Source organism: Heliconius melpomene, chromosome 19 (assembly GCF_056956725.1).
Source record: "Heliconius melpomene rosina isolate 202511_hmr_F chromosome 19, ASM5695672v1, whole genome shotgun sequence".
NCBI classification, from domain to species: Eukaryota; Metazoa; Arthropoda; class Insecta; order Lepidoptera; family Nymphalidae; genus Heliconius; species Heliconius melpomene.
The window spans coordinates 12,252,917-12,273,789 of NC_140407.1; the positions used below are offsets into that span (position 1 = coordinate 12,252,917).

The following is a 20,873-nucleotide window of genomic DNA, read 5'->3' on the forward strand; positions in this document are numbered from 1 at the left end:
ATGGCGGAATAAATTGCATGTCAAATTAATTATTTTAATATATTGGTATATATCGAAAATATTACAAATATGAGAAAAAAAAAGTATCCTATGTTCATCCCGGGACCCTCAAGTATCTCTATATGAGTATTTTATCACAATTAAATTAGCGGTTTGGCCCTGATTGCGTAAAAGACAGACAGACAGACAGACAGACAGACAGACAGAGTTACTTTCGAATTTATAATATAGGTATGGATAATATACTTACAAGCAAACAGGATCAGTATCTTAAGAAATGAATGAAACACACCTTTACTTGTATCTTTATAGTTTAGGAATATTTTATCTTCTTACTACTATCTTGGATTAATTATACGAGTATTGTATATGACTAAATATAAATAAAAATATTTCTGGCAATATGGTCTACCTGATACCTAATTTAGTGCAAGTGAATATAAATTACGATATTTAGGCACAACTAAGAGTCTTTTGTATAATCACTTCAATATTCTGTGCGTGTGTGTATATAATAATAATTTAAATATACGTACGGAATATCGATAGGCAGTGTAGGCGGAGCGCGCTCGCATACTAATGTAACATCTAATTGCTTACATGTAGGCATACGAACCCAACTTGTTTCAAAATATACATAAATAAATACAGTAAAATATTGTATTTTGTAAAACCTGTGTAAGAATATAAAATTAGTTATATAATTAAAAATATTAAACTTAAATAGTTATATTTATATTATTTCTTTTGTGTGAACATTGTGTTGAGTTCTCTCAACACAATGTTCACACAAAAGAACACTCAACACGCTGTGGTACAAACAAGTTATTATTATTTATACGAAAAAAAACTATAAACAATTAATAAATACTATAAACTATTAACAAAAAACTATAAACTATTATTAGTTGTAAAAAAAATAAAAAAAGCAAGGAACATTATTGAAGAAAGATTAATTCTGTGTAAAACCTAAAAACAATAAATTCTATTATATTCAATATTCAAAAGCCAAAGGTAATTTCACCTGTTGCGTAATTATATATAATTAAAGCTCGTGTTAGTATTAGCTGTTACTAATTTTCTAAGTATTTATTGAGCGTAAGTTTAAACACTACGAAAACTAAAAATACTTTTCGTTTTACGCTACATAATTAGTGAGGTTTTACTTTTACGATAGTTTCTCGCCTATTACAAATATTATCCATTAAACACTTACTTATTTTTGTTGTGTACGCTGATTACGGAATGTTATTTTATTTACCTTTCTGTGTGGTCTGAATATAGATATTCAGACAGAGGTAGAGGGAGCCTGGGAACCTAGTGTTAAGACACTCCGTTTCTGTATTTTTTTTGAGGCATTACATGTTGAATGGTGGAATTTAATGCTGGGCTTTTGCCTTAGTGCCAGACCGACGAGATAAAAATATTAATAAATAATAATTAATTCCCTCGAATGTGAATTGCAATTAGCAGGATCGAACTTGAAATTGATCGAAAGTGTAAATTTCTTTATGAAAAATCATATTTATTTTTAAAAATTTTGCATTTCACGTTTTACGATACTCTAAAAACACTATTTTAAAATGTTGGCCGAAATTGTCGGCTTATATTACGTACACTTGGCCGAACGCAAATTAGACATGTATTGTATTAAAGGAACAATCAATTTTGCATAATGATAAATTACTTTCAAAATCACCATAGTAACAAATATCCTTTGAAATTGGAGGTCCGAGGGAAATTGTATAAAAATGAGGAGAGAGAGGCAATCAAGGCGTGACGTCAACATTTTTGAGGTAAATGACTAGAATGATTGATGTTCCTGAGTCTACATTGCAGGGCACCAAAACGACAAAATTGTGGGCTCTTTTTTTGGTTACCGAACGATCTGGAGGAGCACGATCGGTAACTATAAAAAAACTACAAAAGAACTCACTGTGAACTCATTAATTATTTTTTTAATTTTAGCCATAACATATATAATAACACTTTATATTTATACGCGTTTTATCATTTTTCATTTTTGTTTAAATACAATTCTCATATTGTCTTATAATATTTTTGAGAGAATATAATATGTCCCCGATGATCCGAAGGTCGTCGGAAGTCATTGGATGCGGGAAGCGCGGGACCAATCGTAGTGGAAATAATTGAAGGTCCAGCAATGGGCTTACTAAGGCTCGGACGACGATGATGTTGAAGATAATATGTTTAAATCAACTTTAATATCTTGTTAACATTATAAAACGATTTTTGTTAAAGTTTAATATATTTTGAAAAGCCTAAATGATATTATTTATAATAATAATAAATGATTACCGAAAAATAACACAAGTTTTAGTTAAAAATAGGCCTTTTGGAAAATGTTTTTCAATTATTTAGCTTACCAATCCGGCTATCAATCTTTGTAACGAACATTAATATTTGATTGTATATTCCCAATACCAGCATTACACAAGTTCCGAATGCACAGACCATTATTTAATAGTGAGCTTAAACAAACGTTAGTATTTCGTATTAATCTAGTAGCGTACCACTATCAATTATCAAAACTTGATTAATCGACGTTTCAAGAAAACCGACGTCTTGTCATTTCTCTTCCCTTAATCGATTACTTCAAACATGAACTCTAGGGGGTCCGATAGGAAAAGACGAGAAACGTTCAACTTTTTTAATTTGGTTTTTTTTGTGTTCTTTTCAAGCAAGTGTTTGTATACTTATATTATAATACACGTTTCATTAATTCACTTAGTACATATACTTATATTGTTCACAAATTAATACATGCGTTGAGAACATAGGATGTAATATCAACAGCGTCCAGCATTTACAATCGCTCTTAAATATTCTCAAGCTTTCTTATTTCTTGTACAATAAATTTATTAACACATTTCAATTTATTTCCTTGATTGACACGGTCGTACAATCAACGTTAATTGCTGCTTCTCTTACGTAGAATATCATCGTAGGCGTGTATATAGTGTTTCTAGGCAGTGGTATTGTGACGGCACCCTCGTGGAAATACAAAGAAAATATTGAGTCATCATAACAAATGTGTAGCTTCTTCACGACGAGGCCGGAGAACTTTTGACAATCGGCTTCTTCTTATCTGTGACGGGTTCGATCATTGTGCTCCGAATTCTCCGTGCTCAAATGTACAGATGACGAAACTACGGTGGTTCAAGTCTTTCGCTTCCCTGACCCTTTGTTGACTTGTCGAGTTTTGTTCGAGCTGCTTTTTGTAAACGTTCACCGCCTTCATTTGTAAAGCTCGCCTCTAATTTTGTAAATCTTATCTAAATCATCTTATCTTCACCGAGCTGTATACCTTTTTCTCTTTGACGCATAAATCTGACAACGCCATATAATATCGGAAGGCAAAATATACATGTGTATGTTTAAAATATGTATTAATTACATATATTGGTTAAATTAGTTACTTTTTGAAAGTTTTTGCACGTTTGCTACTGACGTTAAAATCCGGAACAAATTTATAGATTAGAGCAATTTGAACCTTAAGCATAGGTATTTTGTCGCTCCGCCGGTCAGTAGGGACACGTAATTTTTGAGACAATCGCTCGAAGGTTGCATTTTTAGAATTATTAATTTAGTTTGTGTTCTTATACTGTGTTAAAGTGGCCGATTTTCTGCTAGTATTATAAATAAAACATCAGACGTCTTGACTGGGACTGTTTTGTTGAAGTTGAGACTTTCTAAAATGCGTTATTGTTACAATAGTATTTTTTTCCTCTTGATTTGGCCAATTTTCTAATTAATTTTCTAATTCTTTGTTTACAGGTTGAAGTCGTAATTTTGGATAAGAACGACAGTCCACCAGAATTCAAGAATATTCCTTCAGCATATTTTGCTTCTGAAGACTTAGCACCTGGACAGCTTATCGCAACGATTTTAGCTGAAGATCCTGATACAATAGGCACAACTACATACAGTATACAGACAGAGGAGCCCACGCCTTTCTCTTTAGATTCTTTAAGCGGTCAACTGACATTGAAAGAACCACTTGACCGCGAAAACATTTCAGAATACCAGGTGATAATAAGAGCTGACGATGGAATACAGTATACAGATGTTAAAATTATCGTGCAGGTTAGTTATATTATTATCATTGAATATAACATATATGTATTTACAAATAAAAAACGCAATATAAAGATTTTACTATACATTTTATATAAAATATTAGATATATTTAGTTCATCCAATAGAAGTTGACTACCTCTATTTATTAAGTTGAAAATACCTATTAATAACCATATTTCAAAATATTTTCAGGTCACCGATACAAATGACAATCCACCGGTTTTCAAAGAAAGTGCATATTCTTTTGACATCCCCGAAAACGCCGCCAGAGGTTCCATTATTGGGACCGTTGGGGCCGTTGACGCAGATTCTGGGTTAAATGCTCAACTAACATATACTGTGATATCGGATTGGGCCAACGATGTGTTCTCTCTTAATCCCCAAACTGGAATTTTTACATTAACGGCGAGACTTGATTACGAAGAGGTAAGATATTATAATAAGATCAATATATATTTTCACAACTGTTATTTAATATTTGAATTTTAATTTACTGGTATTATTTTAAATGTTAATTAACGCGAAAAACTTACACCATTTAAAAAGAACTAATTTAATTATTAATTAATCCAATTATTTCATTTTTAATTTCAACATTGAATTTGTATTAGAATTTTAATGTTAACTTTCTTGTTTACCTAAATACTCGTACAACCGTAAGTCACCAATTATTGCCAATACACTGCATATCTTTCTTGTATAGCATGTTTATTTAATTGAACACTTTACACATCGGCCGTTATCAGATCTGAAAATAGTAAAAATGTTAATTGAAACATAAAAATTCTTACAAACTATAAGGTTAAAGAACTATAATGTTGATTACTATATAGGACTTATTTTTGTGGAGATATAATATGTTAGTATTTATTTTATAATTATGTCAATAAGTACCTTATAAAAGCCAGCGTTGAGTACCGCCATTTAACACGCAATTCCTCGAAAAATTCGGCGGAAAGTGGGGAACGGAGTGTCTTAACACTAGGTTACCCCTGTCTAACCTGCTACATGCTTGAAGCTGATTTAGATTATTATTATGATTAAGTAATATAAAGTTAAAAAGCAAATATAATACCTAATTTGTACTTTATAAATAAATATAATCATAAAATTCATTGAATTTAACCTGTTTACCCTTTGTTCGAGAATCTTCGTGCTACTTTTCGCGAGAGAAACGTGCATCTAGCGTTATTACTGTGTGCCTAGAGGTTATGAATTTTCTGCACAAATTTCAAGACAGGGCATTGACCAGTCCTTCTAGGTATAATATGAATCCGCTCCTTCGCTCTCGAGATTGCCCCTTGTTTATGATTGACCAAGAAAATTTATGATCAAAATCTTTCTTCTCTTATTCAATTTTCAAATTCCTTATGCATTAAAAAGTTATTATACTCTTTAAATATGTATGCTATTATTATTATTATCTTTAATATATTTATTATATTTGTATTTGTTTAAATATTTGTTAAAGATGTTAGATTTATAATGAAAAAATAAAATTATGGTAATAATGATTTAAGTATTCATATTTTTCTTAATATGTTAGATTAGGACGATTAGAAAATTAAGTAGATTGCATGGTGGCTCAGCTATAGCCTGGTCGATGGTGCCCCGTGTGCTTGTATTTGTGGTTGATACAATTATCTCAGCATAGATCTAGAGGCAGGGCGATGACCGCTCAAGTAGTTACATTGCACGACGCGATGTTACACATCCAAAGCTGTTTGTGCTTAAATACTGTGATATAAAACGTCACAAATCTAATAACTTACTTAAAATCCAGAATCGTGAAAAGATTTTTCTTACTATTCTTGAACTAAAAGGATAAATATACCTTTATTTTTTAGTCAAATTTATAAATATTGCAAGAATATGTTATTTAAGCAGTGACAAATTGCTTTCGTTAAACGAATGTCAAATATTATAAAGCTTTGCAAATTATTAAGAACATCAAATTTCTCTCGTTAAAACATTTTGAGTCACTTATGTGAATGCCTTTTGGGCGTAAAAATAAGTAAAATTTATTTCAAGGTGTATAAAATATTGCATGCTGTGGGTAAGATGTGCAATTCAGAGACGAAGGGCGATGATGCCCTTGAGCGGGTTTTAATACGAGTCCAGTAAAATGACCGTCCGTCGAATGGTTCTTATACAGCAATCGATGTGAAGGTCGGATCGTCTATTATTAAATGCCACAAACTCATAAACTATTTACACTTCTTCTTTATTTTACTGGTTAGGTGAATACCTATTCATATTCACATAATAAAATAAAATAGAAGATTATTAAAATTTAATATGATTCAACAAGCAATAGATAGATAGATAGAAATTTCTGATAATACCAATACAACAAGAAATATGTGATACAATTGTTAATATAATTAACCTAAAAAAATTGCCCATTCTATAATCGATTATTCTATGTTCCATCATAATGCTAAAATTCAATTACCTTGTTAAAATTTAATTTTCTAAAAGAACAACAAATGTTGACTCTATTAGTATAAGAACGACGATGGATGAAGCTCTTAAACTGTAATGTTGCATACTTTATTTTTATAACTACGCAGTTTACTTTTTACCAAAATAATTATCTGTAAGCTATTGTTATATTCAGCTTGTAAAACATGTAGGTCGTTATTTTTTTATTGTCATAAGTCAGCTGCTCTGTACTCTATCAAATAAAGTTCTATATATATATATATATATATATCTACTTCGTTTTTATGCTGTTAGTACTTTTATAAGACGCAATTCTGTTTCAATAAATAACAAAATTTCAGTTTTTTTCAAATGTAAATGATGATTATACTATTCATATATTGGATTATACAATAATAAACATAGAATTCACAAGTAAACAATATGATTTGTGGCATCCTGTTATTAGTAGTTCTATACAAGGCATTATTTAATCCCGCTATTCATGCAAACCTGTCTGTCCCGAACCACGGTCGTGGCGAACTTTACTAAACGTCGCAGTCGAGAAAATGCTTTCATTTCAATGTTTTTATATGAATACGAGCCGTTAAACTTGTTTATTTAAATGTTTTTAATTATAATTTTTGTTAAACTACAAAAACATTCCAACGATATATATAATAGCGCACGTCTCGAGTCCGGGAGTGGCTCGCCGTTCCTTCATCAAGTCAACCGGCTCTGTTAATTAGTAAAAACAATTCGTTGTACATTCGTTTTGTCGACCGCCCGCCAGTTCTGCGTACCCCGCTAGAGAGCTGCTAATTTCATCCCGGTACAGTTTTTTCGCGTCGCGCATCATATTCGGCATTTGGCCGCTCGATCCGCCATCGAAATTAAGGTCCAAACAATGTCTGACAAAGCGGCCGTCGGCAAAACATCCGAGAGCCGGATTCCGAGGCCACTGCTTGTTTTTTAAATCGCCATCTCGCGTCGCGATCTGCGAATGAGGGAGCTTGTCATAGTTGGGAAGCTTTGGTGACCTATTATATGGGAAATGTGAATGCCGATCCGATCTCATCCTTAATATGATGATGTCATGTTATTCTGCTCTCAGAACATTTGTAAATTACTTGCATACAATTCTGTTATTAGTGTATACAAATTGGATATTTATTTAGGTGCCTATTCTGGAATCTTTAAAAATTTACAAGAGTTGGCCCATATATAATTAATTTATATAAGGGCCAGTTGTGGCGCAGTGGCACATAGTGTAACTGTAAAATCGACTGTTTGTGGGTTCGATGCCCACTCGAGGAAATCATATATATATATATTTAAATTTATATTTTCATTTCTTCGCTCTGGTGCCGAGGGGGCGGCGTTGAGTTTCGCCACTCAACAAGCAATAAATCCAGTTTTCGGTGGAAAATGGGGAACGGAGTGTCTTGACTAGGTTTTCTCTACCTACCCTGCTGTGTGCGGGATACAGCGTGAAGCTGATTTTTATATTAATAAATATAATTATAAAAATATATATTTATTGTTTATTCTTATCGAAGAAGGAGGTATACCATTGGAGATGCTAAGCTTTGCTCTTTAATTACCTATACATTTGTATATTTTTTTGTAGACAATAAGCTAATTTCTGTTTATCGTCGATCTCTACCATCAATCCGTTGAGTTTCAACTTTTCTTGAATACATTATTTCATTATTTTTTTCAGACGCAGCATTACATACTCGTAGCTCAAGCACAAGACAATGGCCACCCTTCATTGTCTGGAACTGTGACTGTTTATATTAACATAATTGATCTTAATGATAATGCTCCCATATTTGACCCAATGAGTTTTTCCAATGAGATTTTAGAAGATGCTCCAGTTGGATCGTCTGTGGTTACAGTTAGCGCTACTGATATAGATTCAGGTGAGTAAATTATATATACTAAGATATGTTGGAAAGTATGTGTACATTCGATGGTTCGATCCTATATAAGGATTAAATCTATATATATAAAATCGAAAGGTCACTCACTCATCACGAAATCTCAGAAACTACAAGTGCTAGGAATCTCAAATATTGCATAGGAGTCACTTATAGGACGTAAGTGCTCGCTAAGACGGGAATTTGTAATATTCGACTTCTAAGGGGTTATTTTTGGGGTCGAAAGTTTGTATGAAACTTCGTTACTACAAATGCTAGGAGTCTCAAATTTTGCAAAGACGTCACTAGGACGTAGTCATGGAGACAGAAATTAATAATAACATAGTTCACGCGGGTGTAACCGCGAGCGGGCCGCTAGTAATTAATATATTTTGAAATTATATTATTTATTGTGTTGTCAATAATAATAAAATAAGTAATAATATTAATTCTAAAGTAAAATAACCCAAGTTAAATAATAATTATAAATTGTATTTAGTACTAAACATTTATTATATTTATTATTTAATTAAGGCAATGATATACATAGTTATATATGTATACACATAGTACATACACACATGCATTTCATCAGTATTCTGTTATTAGTATTAGATGTACTTTTGACGTTATTTCACACTAGCATTACTTATTCAATTCACATGTAAAATAATAATATGGGCAAGAACAACAATTTTTATAACAAATATACTATTGGTTTCCTAACAGAACGTGTGAACGAACGTTATCTAAGTCTTTTTGTGTATATTTTCCAGGACCAAATGGTAAGCTGACGTATTACATCACATCTGGGGATGAAAACCAAGATTTTACTATTACACCAAATGGTACAATTGTAACTGCAAAACAACTTGATAGGGAGACATTTCCTATATATAATTTAATAATTGCTGCTAAAGATTCAGCAAAGCCACCTGAGCCGCAACTTTCAGCGACTGTTCAGGTCCGTTACTCAACGTTCTTATTCTTTTCGATGTAATATTTTATATTAAAAATAAATATAACTTATAGATTCTTCCACAAAGATACTAAATAATATGTATATTTTTAATATACATTCGAGTAATAATATAAATAATAAATTTAATCATTTTTTAAAATAATTTACAGGTCACGATTCAATTAAAAGATGTAAATGATATGGCGCCTGAGTTTATTTCTCCAAATACAACTGCTATATCTGAAAATATACCTCTTAATACTGTAGTTATGACAATAAAAGCTATAGATAAAGATGAAGGTCGTAACGGTTATGTGGAATACTTCATGGAATCAAGTCCAGAAGTAAATGGTTACTTTACATTAGGAAATGTGGACGGTATACTTCGAGCAACCGGAAAACTTGACAGGGAGCTAAAATCAAATTATACTATATTTGTTTCTGCTAAAGACAGAGGTGAACCACCTAATATAACCAGATCAAAAATAACTATTACTATTTTAGACGAGAATGATAATAGTCCTGTATTTGACCCAAAACAATATAGTGCCTCGGTTCCTGAAAATGCTAGTATCGGTGCGAGCGTCTTAGAGGTAAAAAACATTTATTTACATTTATTTATTATTTTTGTAAAAATCAGCAAAAAGCAGCACAGCAAAAAGTGTTATGAAATGTATTAGTAAAATATAAATTATATTTACAGGTTTCTGCAACAGATATTGATGAAGATGCTAATGGTAGAGTAAGATACTCTATAGCCTCGGGAGATGAAAATAGAGATTTCAGTATAAGTGAAGACTCTGGTATAGTGAGGGTTGCTAAAAATCTTAATTTTGAAAGGAAATCACGTTATATATTGTCAATAAGAGCCGAAGACTGTTCCAAAGATGATGTCAAATTTGATACCGCTGAATTATCAATTTCTATTGAGGATATTAATGACAACCCTCCAACATTCTTAGATTCCCCATATTTAGCATACGTCATGGAAAATGTTATACCACCAAATGGTGGTTTTATATTAAAAGTACACGCTTATGATGCCGATTCACCACCGTTTAATAATCAAGTTCGATATTTTATAAAAGAAGGAGATGCAGATTTATTTAAAATTAATGCATCATCTGGAGAAATATCTCTCTTAAGAACACTCGATCGTGAAACTCAAGATGAATACATACTTTCGTTGGTCGCTATGGATACAGGTATGCCAACTACATATAAAAAAGTCACTTGGTAAATAAATTATAGTAAAACTGTATTTTTTACTTTAAATATAGTTTAACATTCAATTATTCGGTTTTATCGAATATTTTTATATACTCGCTGAATTAATAATTAAATAAAACATATAATCAACTTCTATAACTTATTTTCTTGTTGTACTATTAAAAACCGAACCAATATTAAAATGTTCTTTTTATTGTAGGATCGCCACCCCTTACTGGATCTGGGACTGTAAAAATTATTGTTCAAGATGTAAATGACAATAATCCTGACTTTCAAAGGCAAAGTTATCGAGCGAATGTAAAAGAGAATTTACCTTCCGATACTATTATTCTTCAACCAAAAGCTATAGATAAGGATGTTGGAAATAATGCAAAGATCAGATACAGCCTTCTTGGTGATAAATCGGAAAGATTTAAAATAGACCCTCTAACTGGTGAAATTTCAACTAATACCTCATTGGACAGAGAAGAATGGGATACTTACTACTTAATTATCATGGCTCAAGATTCTTCAACTACCGATCCAAGAACTGCTACATCAAATCTTACCATAATTGTTGAAGATGAAAATGATAACACCCCTTCGTTTCCTCAAGCAGTGTATGAAGTTTATATTTCAGAACGTACCAATACAGGCGATTTCATATTTGGTGTTAAAGCAAGCGATAATGACATTGGCCAAAATAAGAAAATATTTTATGATTTAGAAGGGGACTCCCAAAATATTTTTAATATAAATAGAGATACTGGTGTCATTAAAGCAAAGGAAAACTTGTTGAAATATAAAGACAAAAATAGATCTACATATAATTTAATAATTTTAGCTACTGACAATGGTACACCTTCGAGACACAGTTCCGCTGAACTAATTCTTATTCCTAAATCAGGCAAAAATTTTCCAAAATTTACTATAAATAACAAATTAACTTTTACATTTTCTGAAGATACTCAAGAAGGTATTCTTGTTACAAGACTCTCCGCAACTTCACCAAAAAAAGGTCCAACAGGCTTACTTCAGTACTCCATTGCTGGAGGAAATGTTGGCGATGCTTTAAGAGTAGAACCAATAGGTGGAGAAATTTTCATAACTGGAAAAGGACTTGATTATGAGACTATGCCTCTTTATGAGGTATGGTTTGAGGTAAAAGATTCTGATAACCCGCCTCTTAAATCTTTTATAGAAATTGAAATCAAAGTAACTGATGCGAATGATAATGCCCCTGTAATAGAAAAACTACTTTACAACGCCACGGTACCTGAGGAAGAGTCACCACCACAGGTAGTTACTAGAATTGTAGCACACGATGATGATTCCAATGAAAACGGAAGAATATCATTTAAATTAATAAATGATTATGAGGAAACTTTTGTAATAGATTCAGATAGCGGAGAAATATATACAAATATGGCATTAGACCGGGAGTCAATACCATTTTATGAAATATTAGTTGAAGCAGTCGATCATGGAATTCCTCAATTAACTGGCACATCAACAGTCCTTGTCTCTGTTTCCGATAAGAATGATAATCCACCAAGATTTACTCGTTTGTTTAGTGTTAACGTCACTGAGAATGCAGAAATAGGCTCTTTTGTTATAAGAGTCACCAGCTCCGACTTAGATATTGGTCCAAATGCTAATGCCACATATAGCTTTGTTGATAATCCTGGTGAAAAGTTTGTCATAGATGCTATAAGTGGTAATATTACAGTTGCCCGATCCTTAGATAGAGAACTTCAAGATGAATATATATTAAAGGTGGCCGCAATCGATGGGGCTTGGCGTTCCGAAACACCTTTAACAATAACTATACAAGATCAAAATGATAATGCGCCCGAATTTGAATATTCCTATTATAGCTTTAACTTTCCAGAACTACAAATAAAGAATAGCTTCGTTGGTCAAGTTATAGCTACAGATAAAGATAAACAAGGACCAAACTCCATAATTTCTTACTCGTTGCTACAAACATCTGATCTCTTTACTATAGATCCCGCCACTGGAGAAATATTAAGTAAATTTGTGATGACATACAAAAGAACGTCGATTAATTCCTCTCCCGAGAACACATATTCAGTTATAGTTGTTGCAACAGATAATGGCAAGCCGCCTATGTCATCAGAATGCTTAGTCACTATCAATGTTGTAGATGCAAACAACAATAAACCTAAATTTCAGAGTCATGAGAAGTTAGTCCCAGTACCACATGACGCAACACTTGGGGAAAAAATAATTAAATTAGAGGCTGAAGATAATTTAGATTTTGGAATCAACGCTGAAATAAATTATTTTGTGTATGATGGAAATGGAACATCCTACTTTTCTATAGATGAGATGAATGGTTGGATTAGTGTGAGCAAACAATTTTATTATACTGGTCAATATTATGACTTAAAAGTAAAGGCTATTGATCGTGGAGTACCACCTCAGTGGGACGAAACTAAAATTATATTTGTTGTAACTGGAGAAAATATCTATAGTCCGAAATTTACAGCTCTAAGCTATCAAGTAATTGTCCCAGAAAATGAACCGGTTGGCTCTTCTATACTTACATTGAATGCCAATGATGCAGATGCAGGCCCAAATGGAATCGTACGGTATACAATAACATCAGGGAACGAAGGAAAAGAATTTACAGTAGATCCAGTGAGTGGCACTATAAGCATATTAAGACCACTAGATTATGATGAAATTCAAGAGTATCGATTAAATATCACCGCTAGAGACCTCGGCTTTAAACCAAAAGAGGTAACAGCGACTATAACAATCATTTTGACAGATATTAATGATAACGCCCCGCAATTTAATCAAAGCAAATATATTGCTTACTTACAAGAAAACGCACCAATTAATAGTTTTATATATAAGGTTCAAGCAATCGATGTCGACTCTTCTAAGAATGCCGTAATTAAATATCATATTAATAACGATATGTCATCGTTGTTTAAAATAGATGAAAATACAGGTGAAATATTTTCTAATGAAATATTTGATTACGAAGAAAAGGCTATGTATACATTAGAAATCATGGCGGAGAATCCAAACTCTATAATGCGTAGTACAACCGAAATAATTATTTATGTAACAGGGGTAAATGAATACTATCCAAAATTTATACAACCTGTATTTCATTTTGACGTATCCGAATCTGCTGAAGTTGGTTCTAAAGTTGGTGTCATTCAAGCTACTGACCAAGATAGGGGCGATGATGGTGTAATATATTATCTTTTTGTTGGATCTAGTAATGATAAAGGTTTTAGTATTAACTCACAAACAGGAGTGATACGAGTCGCAAGGTATTTAGACAGAGAAACTCAGAATAGAGTAGTGTTAACGGTGCTTGCAAAAAATTCCGGTGGTATACATGGAAATGACACTGACGAAGCTCAAGTTATTATATCAATACAAGATGGTAATGATCCACCTGAATTTTTACGACATTATTATGAAGCTAGTGTTTCAGAGGGGACCGGCATCAGTCATAAAGTTATACAAGTAGCAGCTATTGATAAAGATGTTCGTCCACAAAACAATCAATTTAGTTTTTCAATTATTGGTGGAAACCCTAATCAAGATTTTAAGATTGATCCTCAGAATGGTGAAATCGAAGTTGCTCGACATTTAGATCGTGAAACTTTGTCAGTATATTCATTAATAATTGGTGCTATCGACACAGGAATTCCTCCACAAACTGGTACTGCAACTGTTACAATAACAGTAACTGACGTAAATGATAACGGTCCAATATTTGATATAGTTCACTTCGATGGATCCGTATACGAAAATGAACCTCCTAACACAAGCATTACTACCCTATCAGCTACAGATCCAGATTTGCCACCAAACGGTGCTCCTTTTTCATACAGTATTGTTGGTGGTAAGCATCAAAGCTATGTTAAAGTTCATAAACACACAGGTATTTTATTAACCACTAAAAAAATTGATAGAGAAATCACTCCTTATTTAGATGTTACTATACAAATTGAAGACAGTGGTACACCTGTTATGCGCTCGAATTACTCAATTCAGATTAATGTATTAGATAGAAATGACAACTCACCAACCCCTAGATCTGTTCACGTTCTTGTTCATACTTTTAATAAAAAAATACCGTCTGGAAAAATTGCTGATGTTAAGCCTAATGACCCAGATATAGTTGGTGACTACAAGTGCCAAATTGTAAAAGACTCAACGTCAGATAGCACTTTATCCATATTTAATATAAGAAAAGGATGTGATCTCTATACAAGCGCTGTAAGACCAGGGCAAGGATTTTCATTTTCAGTATCTGGAAATGACGGTATACACAAAGAAGTAATTTCATCCGTTAGTATTGAGTACTTTTCTTTTGATAATAATACTGTCGAACAATCTGTAACTATGAAATTAGTAAATATGACATCATCTGATTTTTTGACTCATTTTTACAGAGTTTTGCTTGAAATTCTTAAAGTAGATTTAAAAAATAGAGAAAATATTTATTTATATAGCATTAATGAAGTCGATGGAGGCATAGATGTAACTATTGCTATAAAAGAAAATAATGTAATCTGGAAAAGAGAAAATACTGAATCATATTTAAAATCAAAAAAATCAGAAGTTCAGAAAGTTTTAAAATCACAAATTATTGTTCCTTTTTACCCTTGTTCTGTGCATCAATGTCAGAATGAAGGTATATGTAGTGATGCAATTAAAGTGTTTGAAGGTATAAAAAATACTGAAAGTTCAACCTTGATACTTTCTTCACCTCTTGTACGTCATGAATATATATGTCATTGCACTGATAGATTTATGGGAGAAAATTGTGAGAAACGACAAGATCCCTGCTCTCCGAATCCTTGCGTATTTGGAGGACAATGTCGAAAGCAGAGCCACGACTTTGTATGCAGTTGTCCGCCAAGACGTGAAGGTAAAACATGTGAACTGGAACGAGATGATGTTTGTAGTAGCAATCCGTGTAAAAATGGTGGTTCCTGTAAAGAAAGCTCCGATAGAAATGCATTCTTTTGTTTATGTCGACCTGGATATCGTGGTAGTCACTGTGAAGCACTTGTAGATTCTTGTAGACCGAATCCTTGTATGCATGGCGGAATATGTATAAGCCTTAAGCCCGGATATCGATGCAGTTGTACAAATGGTCGTTATGGCACACATTGTGAAAGTTCTACATTTGGTTTCAATGAGCTTTCTTACATGCAATTTCCAGCATTAGACGCATCTACAAATGATATAACAATTATATTTGCAACTACAAAATCAGACGCTCTGTTACTTTATAACTATGGTGCCCAAACTGGTGGCCGATCTGATTTTATTGCAATTGAATTAATTGGAGGAAAACCAGTTTTCTCATTTGGTGGCGCTAGAACTTCTATTACATCAGTAGCTTTAATAAATAATGCCAAAAATCTTGCTGATGGTAATTGGCACAAGCTAACAGCTACAAGAAACGGCCGGGTTATATCCCTCAGTATGGCCTCTTGTACTAACCATGGAGATGTATGTAGTGAATGCGAACCAGGTGACGACGTGTGCTACGGAGACGATACGGGACAAGCAGGGTATGTATAATTAGTGTAAATATATACTATTGATCTCCTTTTCCTTTTCATTCTATCGAGTAGTCTGAGTAAATTTATACATGTAATACATTATTTTACATTATTATTTATATGGTGGCTTAGATGATAGAATGCACAACTATAATAGAGATATAAAGAGCTTTATAATAATATACGTAACTAAACACAGTGAAAATATTTAGTTTTAAAATGAATTAAAAGTTTTTTCATTTTTATTCAAATATTTCTACATAATAACATAAAAAAATATAATTACTCAAAATTAAAGTATAATATATATTTTTTTTTTTCAGAACTTTAAACTTCAACAACGAGCCACTGTTAATTGGTGGGCTTCACAAATCTGATCCTGTATTAGAACGTCCAGGGCAAATCCATTCTGACGATTTCGTTGGATGTATGCATAGCATTACAATAAACGGCCGAGTCTTAAACTTAACCAATCCCCTAAACGCTCATGGAGTCGTACCTAATTGTGAACGAAAAGAAAATGGACCTTGTTACAAAGAAGACATCTGTGGCCTTGGCGAATGCTTTGATTCTTGGAAAACTCATTATTGTAAGTGTCACAACGGCTTAACTTCGCCTGACTGTCAAATTTCTCTTCAGAGCATTTCAGTTGGTGAAAATGGATATATAACTTACATAATATCAGAAAAACATCGAAGAATGCAATTACTAGATTCATTTTATGTTGGAAGCACATTATGGGAAAGAAAATCAACTAAAGTAAAGTTAAATGTTAAAGTGTCTAATCCAACAAAACTTTTATCTTTTTCCTTTAGAACGCTTAAAAAGGATGGAGTCCTTTTTTATGCTGGCACCGATAAATATTATACTTTAGTCGAACTATTAAACGGTAAAATTAGTTATACTTCTAAGCAAAACACTATTGTGAACATGAGTCAAATAGAACAGGAAGATATTGCAGATGGAAATTGGCATAATATAACATTATTAGGACATGGCCGAAGTATTCGATTAATTGTTGATGGAAAAAATGTTGGTGAAGAGTTAGACGCAGCAGGTGTTCATGATTTTTTGGATCCTTATTTGACTACTATTTCCTTAGGAGGCATAAAAACTGAATTAATATCAAATTATAATAAGTTTGAGGGATGTCTAGCCAACTTTAGTATAAACAACGAGGTTCAACCATTTATAGGAAATGGCAGTATATTTAAAGACGTTATTAAATCAGGCAAAATTTTTACTGGGTGTCACAGTGCACTTGGTGCTGGATCAACGAAAAGTTCTAGCCCACTATCAATAGGTATTACGGCTGTCGCTACGTTCTTTGTAATTGTAATTTGTGCAATTGTAGTATCATATATAGTTTATCGAGTTCGTAAAAAAAATAAAGACCAACTTAACACTCCCGTTGGAAAAACAAACGTAGTGCAGACTAAACAAAATGGTGGTGCTGCTATGCTTAATGCACCTAATTTGATAGCTGGAACAAATGACAGTATAATGAGCAGAAATGTACATAACAACGAGACAAGTCTTAATAGTTATATTTCTGAAAACGTTGGGCATATTGTCGGTCCTGAGTTATTGTCAAAAAAATATAAAGATCGGGAAATAATGAACTTAGACGCACCAAGACCTCAAAGACCAGATATTATAGAACGAGAAGTCGTCGGTAAAAGTCCAGCGCTTAGAGAAGACCATCATTCTCAACCTCCACCATCTATAAATACGTCACACCATCCACATGATCATCCGAATGGTATAGATATGAATTCTGAAATACCTGAACACTATGACCTTGAAAATGCAAGCTCTATAGCTCCTTCTGATATTGATATTGTTTACCATTATAAAGGATTTCGAGAAGCTAGTGGAATTAGAAAATATAAGGCTACTCCACCTCCAATGGCAGGATATCATCATAAGCATCAAACTCCACAACATAGACATTCCCCTCATCATCCGAGTGGATATCCACCTAGAGTAATCACACAATCCTCACAGCAACCTCCACAGTCAAGACAACATCAAACTACACCTCTAGCAAGATTGTCACCCAGCAGTGAATTAAGTCAGCAACCAAGAATACTAACTCTTCATGATATATCAGGAAAACCACTTCAAAGTGCCTTATTAGCAACAACTTCAAGTTCAGGAGGTGTCGGTAAGGACGCCTTACATAGTAATAGTGAACGCAGTTTAAATAGTCCCGTAATGTCACAGCTTAGTGGTCAAAGTTCTTCTGCGGGAAGAAAAACCCCTAGCGCGACACCTCAAGTTTCAAAAGTAGTCTCTGTAGGATCTGGAGCAGTGGGCTTAACTGCAGAAGAAATCGAAAGAATGAATGCAAGACAACGAACATCAAGCTTAGTTTCTACCCTTGATGCAGTATCTAGCTCAAGTGAAGCACCACGTGTTGGTGTCATTGGTCATCACATGTCCCATAGACATCATTCTCCTCCTGTTGATAACAGAAGTTCAACTGGTTCAGATGATGAAAGTGGTAATGATAGCTTTACATGCTCTGAAATAGAATATGACAACAATAGCATTAGCGCTGATAAACCAGAAGAAGTGAGAAGACAAAATATAAATAATGGAAATAATAATAAGAAGCCAATCTTACCACCACCATATGAAAGTTTCGACTCATCCTTTCGTGGTTCTTTAAGTACTTTGGTCGCGTCGGACGATGATTTAGCTCCACATGTGGGGTCAGTGCTATACAGACAAGCAAATGGATCACCAGCTCCAGCTACTTTAAGTTGGGGTGACTATCTAAACTGGGGTCCTAATTTTGAAAGTATGATTGGTGTTTATAAAGACATTGCGGAGTTACCCGACTCTGCAGTAAATGGTCGCATGTCTTCCTCTTTAAGACTACCAAACGGAACGCCGAAGCCGTCCGAAGAGTACGTTTAGACGTTGTAAATATATTCTAGGATATACTAATTTTGTACAAAATTGTTGGGATCTTGTATCAAGATTCTATGTTAGTTTTCTCTTTCTTGCCATATCTTGTTGAAAAATAAGAGATAAAAGTTAAGTAATTATGTATTTAAAAAAGATATTATCATGAACCTCATTGTAAATAGATGTAGTAATATTATGTAGATATTGCCTTAGAAATTACTGTAAATCTGATATCCTATTAGTTTGTTTAACGCATTGTGACATTTACTGAAATGTCAAGAATAGCAAGGATATACGATATAAAAAAATACAGACATTTATTGTATATATATATTTTTGGACCTCTATCAAAATATTACAAGATATTTTAAAAAAACATTAACTGTATTGCAATTTTGTATTAGCCATATTATTAATTAAAAAACTACGTGCCAAATGCGTCTTTTTACAAACAAAATGACTGATTTTATATTTGTATGAATAATAAATGAATTAAATTATTTTGTTATATTATTTAAAATACCAGATCATACTTATCCTTTTGAAAAGCTAGTAACACACAAGAGCACATTTATATTGAGATCTATATATTAACATTTATATTGTTAGAATATGAAAAATAAAATAGAACTTCAATTTTATTATCTCGATTAGTTTATACTTGTCGTAATCAATATTTCAGTAATATTCTTTTTTATTATCACGTATTTATTATACAAATACTATAGTAGAAATACAATTGTGAACATTTTAGTTAATTTCGTATTTGTACTAATTTCATTATCAAATAGGGCTTTAAAAGGGCCTATTAAAAAGAACATATCCGAGTCAAATGGTACATTACAGCGATAAGGAGACAAAACCTTGTTCTGTGACATTATTTACATATTTTGGAACAATAAAAGCAATGGAGTGTAAAATATACATTTTGCTTTACGTATAAGTTATAAATGTGTACGTTTGTAAACACAAAAATTACTGAACGAATTTAGATGAAACTTTACAATGATGTAACTCGTAGTCTATACATGAGAATAACACATTTACTACACTTTTTTTAATAGACACATTTACACATAGACATTTTTAATAGATACATTTACGACAGAATTTAATGGTACAGCAGTTAAATGCTGACATATTATATTATTTTTTTAAACTTTACCCCGCATCCCGTATATGCAGCATGCATACGTAGGCAGAGGAAACCTAGTGTTAGGATACTCCATATAGATTATTTATATTTTTTATTACAAAATTTTTACAGAAATTGTAAATATAATATATTAACGCCAGTCCTGACGTAGGGGTACAAACGTGTGAACGTAAACGTGGGTTCGCATCCCACTGGAGGAAATGAAATATTTAATATCTGGTGTCGCTCTGGTGTCGAGGCGAAGCGCGCCGTCGAGTTCCGCCACTCAACATGCAATGCCTCTATAATTCGGCGGAAAGTAGGGAGCGAAGAGTCTTAACACTAGGCTCCCTCTACATGCCGGAAGGAATACAATGCGTGAAGCTGGAAAATAAATGTATTCGTGAAATATAAACATAACAAAAAAATAAATTATAAATAAATTATAAATAAATAAATTATACTAGTAATCAAACAGAAACACAAAAAGAAAATAGCTAAACGTTTTTCTGTTCAATTTTAAGTGCGCGCTAATGAAATGCACGCAGTATGTTGTACAACCCTATTTGAGTTATTACAAAATTGTGTCAGTTATCAATACTAGTGTAGAATTTTTAAAAAGTGACGAAGCAAAA

At 32.8% G+C, this 20,873-nt stretch overlaps 1 protein-coding gene across 1 annotated transcript in view; it reads left to right on the forward strand.

Moving 5' to 3' along the window:
- The window catches only part of ft (cadherin-related tumor suppressor fat), an 84,496-nt gene extending 64,893 nt beyond the window's left edge, over window positions 1-19,603 (forward strand). The window contains exons 2-9 of the mRNA XM_085203872.1: window positions 3,799-4,107; window positions 4,294-4,527; window positions 8,249-8,450; window positions 9,224-9,411; window positions 9,579-10,001; window positions 10,112-10,613; window positions 10,838-16,196; window positions 16,511-19,603. Coding sequence (XP_085059998.1) covers window positions 3,799-4,107; window positions 4,294-4,527; window positions 8,249-8,450; window positions 9,224-9,411; window positions 9,579-10,001; window positions 10,112-10,613; window positions 10,838-16,196; window positions 16,511-19,112 — 9,819 coding nt within the window. The 3' untranslated portion in view covers window positions 19,113-19,603. The remainder of the gene's footprint in view (window positions 1-3,798; window positions 4,108-4,293; window positions 4,528-8,248; window positions 8,451-9,223; window positions 9,412-9,578; window positions 10,002-10,111; window positions 10,614-10,837; window positions 16,197-16,510) is intronic.
- Window positions 19,604-20,873: the final 1,270 nt, after the last annotated feature.